Source organism: Bison bison, unplaced genomic scaffold (assembly GCF_000754665.1).
Source record: "Bison bison bison isolate TAMUID 2011002044 unplaced genomic scaffold, Bison_UMD1.0 scf7180017864225, whole genome shotgun sequence".
Taxonomy (NCBI): domain Eukaryota; kingdom Metazoa; phylum Chordata; class Mammalia; order Artiodactyla; family Bovidae; genus Bison; species Bison bison.
In genome coordinates, this window is record NW_011494797.1 from 756,144 (window position 1) to 762,863 (window position 6,720).

The window sequence follows — 6,720 nt, forward strand, 5'->3', positions numbered from 1 at the left end:
GCCCCTACTCGCTGCTTGACCTGGGCTCCAAGATGGCAGAGATCTCGTCGTCCTCGTCCGGCCTCCCATACGCGTCGTCGCTGGGCTACCCGACCGCGGGCGCCGGCGCCTTCCACGGCGCGGCGGCGGCGGCTGCAGCGGCGGCCGCGGCCGCCGGGGGGCACACGCACTCGCACCCCAGCCCGGGCAACCCGGGATACATGATCCCGTGCAACTGCAGCGCGTGGCCCAGCCCCGGGCTGCAGCCGCCGCTCGCCTACATCCTGCTGCCTGGCATGGGCAAGCCCCAGCTAGACCCCTACCCGCGGCCTACGCCGCCGCGCTATGACCCCCGAGGGGCGGCCTCGCCGGGACCGATGTGCCCACGTGTACATATGTATAGGTACGAGCTCTGCGGCCTCCCCACGCGCCCTCCCGCGACGGAGGCCCCCCGGTGTGTGTGTACATAAGGTGTATAGTTGCCAGTCAGGGCGCGAGTGGCCGAGCGCGCGAGTGCGCGGGCGAGTGTGCGTGTGAATTCGACAGGACCCTTTCAGACCTGCACCCCGCAGACAACTTTCAAGAGGGCAGTTGTATCCGGCAGCGGTGGCTGTTTGCTTTGCACTTCGGAACCTGTTGCGTTTTGGCCCACAGAGGTGGAGGAGTAACTTTTTTTGACTTGTTGGGCTTTCCAGCTTTCTCTGTGGGAAGTTTACTGTCGGTTTTGCTTTTGTTGCCCATTGTTTTTCTTTTATTATTCTTTTCTCCCGGTCTGTGTTGCATGCACTCTGTTCAAACGTTAGGTCTGAAATGGTTGGCACAAGGGAAAAGCTGATCTGTGTCATTAGTTTCTCGGAACGGGATGGCTCCGAGCAGCCTTGCTCCCTATTTGTACTATTTGAACTTTGCAAATATCTGTTCTCTCAAGCAGAACCCCTAGACCGGATCCATTCTTGACCAGTGACCGGCTCGAATCTGGCCTTTTGTGTGTGAGACGATCACGGTTTCTTTTGTTTATCCTGCCATATGCAAATCAGACCAAGAGCTCTTTCTCAAGAGCAAGGACCGCAAACAAGAAATGTGTGTGAAATGAAAAGTTGTCAATTGGATTTTCTCCCTTAAAAAAAAAAAATCTACTACAAGTCTCCCTGAGTCCACTTGCTAGAATTTTTGACACAGTTTACACAGAAAAAGGCATTGTTCCTATTTTTTCATTATGGCTGAGTTTCACCTTCAGATGATTGTAAATGTGTATATGTCCGTGAAAGCATTGAGTCTGAAAATGTGTTATTTGCGTTGCCCTAAATTTGAGTCAGTTTGCGACTCTCAAACATTTTGAACAAATGTCAAAGTTAACTTTAAAAATTGCGGGACTATTTCAGACCCGCAATTTTATCTAAGATTAAATCAGACTTTTTTGTCTGAGTGGTAATTATATATTTATTATTTAGCAAAACAAAACAAAAACCAGAATTGTTTTGACAGATGTCTCTTCTTTCAGCTAGCATTTCTCCACCAACTCAAACCGCTTAAATGTGTTTTGGAGTTCCCTCCCTAATTAGCTTATTTTTTAGATCACCTGCAATTCATTTGCAAATGATGATAAAACACATTTTAGAGAAAAGAACCTCATTTGTAGCTTTTTTCTTTTTAAGTGTATATATTTTGACTACTGTTTGTGAATGAAGTTGGCTAACATGTATTTAGTTTCATTTTGGCTTTATGTAATATAAAGTTTTTAAAAGTTTAAGTATTGGTTTTAACCTTTATGTGTAAATGGTTTTTCTTGTGTGATCTTCTAATTTAATATTAGACATCTAAACTATATCTGTAAATTAGAACCCGACTATCACTCTGTTCATTTTTTTTGAACAAAGAGTTTAAATAAAGCCTGAACCAGGGAAAAGAGAAAATCCTCTATTTCTTGTTGAGTTCCTAACAAGATTTTTATCTGAATTGCCCTTACGTGCCTGGTCCAGGTGAAGTGTAAGGTATCCTCCAAAGGCAGTCTTTGTTTCACTTTTGAATAGATTTACTAGGAAATCTAAATCAAGCCATTGTTATTCAGAGCCAAAAACCTGATTTATCACATTTTTAATCGTGAATAGGAAAGAAGATAAAAAAAACCAAGTAGTTGTATTATCTTGGGGGGAAAAAAAGGCATTCATGAACCAGTAGAACAGAGCCCATTGAAAACATCCAGACCGTTTAAAGCATTTCACTAGTTTCCAGTAACATTTTAAGAGGAGAAAGTTGCCTGACCACTTTATCTTGTTAGCAGGAGAGCCCCACTGCTTAAATCAGTGTAATTTGTTCTTGTATCTTTGGTATATTCCTTATTTACACCTTAAGATTTTATTTGTAAGGATGATCGCTGAATTAAGACTTTGTACAACTTTTGACCTCTTTAAGGCTTTATTCTGTCATGCTAATGGCATTAAAATAGAAACAACAAATTCTAATGGAAAGGGTTGAATTTCCAAGGCTGCACAAGTTTACACTGGAGAAAGGTTTGAAATCATACCAGGTTTTAATTTCAGAAAAGAAATTAGAAGATGCCAGGAAGACTATCAGGAGGGGAAAAAAAAAAAAAAAACCTAGAGGGAGATCTTTATTTTCGCCCCACCAAGATAGAAATTCTAAAGATACAAGACTCAACTAGTCCTAAACTAGTTTCCCCAACAGAGACAGTCTCTGGAGCTCCACGTTTTTATAAGCTACCCAACTCTTTAAAGTCATTGTTTTCCTCCTACGGAATAATATTTTAAGAACCATGAAAAGTTTGGAAATGTGAGAAATAGGCTCTGCTGGTTTGACCCTGATTCACTAATTAAAACGATCCTTCTCCTGTTATTCCCCGAGCTCTTTGCAATATTATAAGTTAATTCATATGGTTCTGAGCGATTATGCAAAACTAATTTGGACTGTCCAGGGGTAATTATCCCTGACACGGTTAATTAAATCCTTTCAAGGCTCCGTCTTTCCCTATTGTAGCAGCCCATCACTTCTCAACACGGAACTTCCTGCGGCTCGCTGGAAATCACCCCAGCCCTAAATCTTAGTTACCTCCCTGAGCCTTCCAGCTCGGCCCCTCCGGCCCGAAGAGTTCCCCGCCCGCTCCCGCCCCCTCCCCTTTCTCTAATGATCTGCGTTTTCTGGGAGCAGCGCTCCAGAGTGTTGATGAATGAGAATAGGACTAGAGAGATGCGTTGTGGGGTGGGGGGAAGGATGCTGGGGGTGAGCGCACAGGGTCACACCGCCAACAGATTGTGCGGCTGTTTGAGTAGTCCATAGGTCCACGGGGGTGACTGGTTTATCACCCCTCTGACTCCAGTGTTCTTGCTAACTAGTTGCGCCTAGAGAAAGTCTCTCTCTGAATTAGACTGTGCAGAAGAAAGGGGGTGCGACTAAAGGGCAAGAGGGCGTGCAGAAAAGGCCGGGTGTGCGTGTGTGAGTTAGAAAGTGACCCATACATAGAGCCCTGGGACTAGGCAAAGAGCTGCTGCCTGCTCCAGATCTCTCGCGCTCTCTCTAACCATCTGTGTCTCTTTCCTCTCTTCTCTCCTCTCCTGCTTTCCTTCCTTCTTTTTGCTCTTTTAACACTTTCGTTTAAGGTTTAAAAAAGCGACGCCATTCCTTAGGTAGTCACGGCTGCCTAAGGGCTTTAAACAAGCCTCACACCCAAGGGGCCAGGGGTGTTGCCCTCAGGCTTTGAGCAAACAGGTGGAATTGTTCTGTGGAACCGTAAGGACTTAGCTGGGGGGTGAAGTGTGGGGGGATGCTGCAGTGCGGAGGGGAGGGACGCCTTCCAGGGAGCCATGGGGCTGGCCGCTGTTGTCACTTCATTTGACAATTTCCTCCTCCCTTTCTCCCCTACCCGTCCCCCCCTCCCCCGCCCCCGCAAGAAAGTAGAACAAAACAGCGTGGATCTTCTCTCACCGCCGGGCTCTGCGTAGCCTTAGGCGAGGGGCTCAGAAGACGGAGAGAAGATTTGACCGTCTTCCCCCAGCAGATAGGGACCCGCGCGCGCCAGCCAATCAGAGCGCCGCTCGGCCGCACCCTCCCGGAGAGTGAAGTTCCCGCATCTCGCCCGCCGCAAGAGTCCTTGTCTTTCTTGCGCCCGCAGCCCCGCGGAGGCAGAGAGAGCGCGCCAACCAAACTTTATTAATCTCTCCCCGTTCTTTCTCCCTCAGCCCAGTGCATCTCAAAGGTCAGCGCTCTTCTTTTAAAAGACTGATATTATTAATTCACTGACAATCCCTCCACCCCCCCATTCTTTTTTCCTCTCTTGCAAGAAAAAAAAAGGGGGGGGGATAGTGAAAAGAAAGCTTTTTTTTTTTTTTATCCTTTTTTTTGTCCTTCAGTGGGAGCGTTTAGACAGTCGAGGAGGTTTTGTCCGGGAACAAAACGCAGGGTTGGGAGGTTTTGTGAGAGTGTTGTTTGTTGAAGTGGAGCTAAGAAAAAGCGGCGGCTTTCTCCTCATTGTGAAGAAACCAATCAGTGGTATTTGGAAAACTGTTAGCATTGTGCACTTCTTCTGTGTCCATTGTGAGGCGTTTCTTTTCACAAGGTTTTTTTTTCAGCCGATCCAGCTGGCCGGAATGAATAGCGGCGCAATGTGTACACGCTTTGTCCCTCCGGCCTTCAAGTAGCCCCCATTGAATAGACTAAGTTGACACTGCGTGACAGTGAAACAACATAATAAAAAATACATGAGCCCCTGAATAGGAGCAGGCGCATAAATAAATAAAATGGGTGACCAAAACTGGATAAACTGAATGACAAAACGGTGAAAGGGGAACAAAAAGATATTTAACACGCTAGATTAGCATTAGAATGCGATCTACAAGGCAGAACAATTGATGAATAGGTTTACCGGCCAAGAAAGAAATGGACTAAATGCCCTTTGAATAGATATGCTTTTTGCAAGGGCTTTGAATAGATATGCTTTTTTTGCAAGGGCTGAATGGGAAAAGGTAAAGATGAAGCTATGCAAATGAGCGGGGGAACTTTTTATATATATTCTTTAAACACACACACACACTGCGGGGAGGAGAGTGCTGCCTCGGGGTGTTTATAGAAGCAATAATTGCCATTATTAGCATTGTCTGCAACAGATAGAAATTGAACAGGTTGGGATAATGTCGGGTAGCAGTAATTATTCTTCTAATTAATGGTCCTTTGCTACTTGAAAAAAAAAAAAAGAATAAAGGAAAGGAGAAGTCAAAGTTATGCAGAAGTTATGTTTCCTCGTGTCCATTTGCCCAGCGTTGGAATCCGTGGATCTGCGAGTGTGGCCATTCCAAGATGCATGCTGATTTTAGAACATTCCAGGGAGCCGATCCTTAGACTCTGGGTTTGGGGCCTGCATTCCTTTTATACTGCATTTTGAGAGTCTAATACAGCGTCTGGTACGTGGTAGGTGTCGAATGAATAGTTATGGAATGAATGAAGGCACGTAAATTAAATGGAGGAACCCTAGCCTTCTCGCGGATGTGGGGGAGGGGAATACCAAGGAGCGCTTTCGAGTTTCACCGCCCCCACCTTCACTTTTTTAGGGGAGCCGTCCAAGAGGAAAGGTCGCCACAAGCTTTTTGAGGCTTTTGTCTTCAGCCTATCTGGGCCGCTGGAAAAAATGGGGAGACCAAACAAGCGACGGGCAACTACTGCCTCCCCCATTCCTTCTCTGTCCCCAAATCCATCCCTAAGAGCGAAGAACATTTTACGTAGCCCCTTAAAGAATTGGGCTTCCCTGTGGCTCAGACGGTAAAGAATCTGCCTGCAATGCCGGAGACATGGGTTCGATCCCTGGGTCTAGAAGATCCCCTTAGTGAAGGGAATGGCTACCCCTCCAGTATTTCTTGCCTGGAGAATTCCACGAACAGAGGAGCCTGGCAGGCTATACAGTCCAGGGGATGGCAGAGCCAGACACGACTAAGCGACTAACACTTCCTGAAAGGATTAGAATACACTTAAAGCTTAGCTCTTTCTCGCGGATCTCTCCCTTTGGCCTCCGTTCCCCTTTCCCCTCTAAGCCTTTAACTGAACCCCACGGGACAGAGGACCTCCTGCCTAAATTGCTGGCGGAGGCAGGGCGCGAACCCGCGGAGATCTCGGCTGTCCTCGGGCTCCCGGCGTTGCCCCCCGCCCCTCCCCCCACGGCCTCCCCAGGAGGCCGGCCCGGCTTCTGGGCCACCCAGCCGTCGAACCTTCCAGCGGCTTTCAACCCTGCCCTAACTTAAATGAACAAGACAAAGTGTAGACGGCCGGGCTGACAAGTCCCTGCCAACAAGCGGAGGCTCAGAGGGCACTCAGCACCAGCGCTCCGACCTCCCCGACGGCGGCCGGGAAGCTGGGTTTTGAGAAGAGATGACAACTGCTTCTGAATTGTTGGGATAAAAGCGGAGGTGTCCCGAGCTTTAAAAGCAGTGTTCTCCCCCACCCCCTTCTTTTTAAAAAGCTAGTTAGCCTTTCCAAGTGACGGGGGCCTCTGGGAAGTCTCGCATATTTTAAAGTGTAACCCAAGCTTTCGCGGTTTCAGCTTCATTTAAAACATGCAAGTTCCTAGAAACTGACAAACCTGGGGGGAAAAAAAAAACAAAAGAAAGAAAGAAAAAAGAAAAACTTTCGAAGCGTTCTATTCGGATAAACCGGTTGGGAGTCACTTTGAGGCGATAAAACTCACAGTGATGGGGTGATGGGTATTGGTGGAGGCAGTGACCTGTTGGATTGGGTTTCCAG

At 47.2% G+C, this 6,720-nt stretch overlaps 1 protein-coding gene across 1 annotated transcript in view; it reads left to right on the forward strand.

The window, feature by feature from the left end:
- SOX21 (SRY (sex determining region Y)-box 21) overlaps positions 1-328 on the forward strand; it is an 806-nt gene extending 478 nt beyond the window's left edge. Inside the window, 2 exon segments of the mRNA XM_010845869.1 lie at positions 4-303; positions 306-328. Of these exon segments, the coding sequence (XP_010844171.1) occupies positions 4-303; positions 306-328 (323 nt within the window).
- Positions 329-6,720: the final 6,392 nt, after the last annotated feature.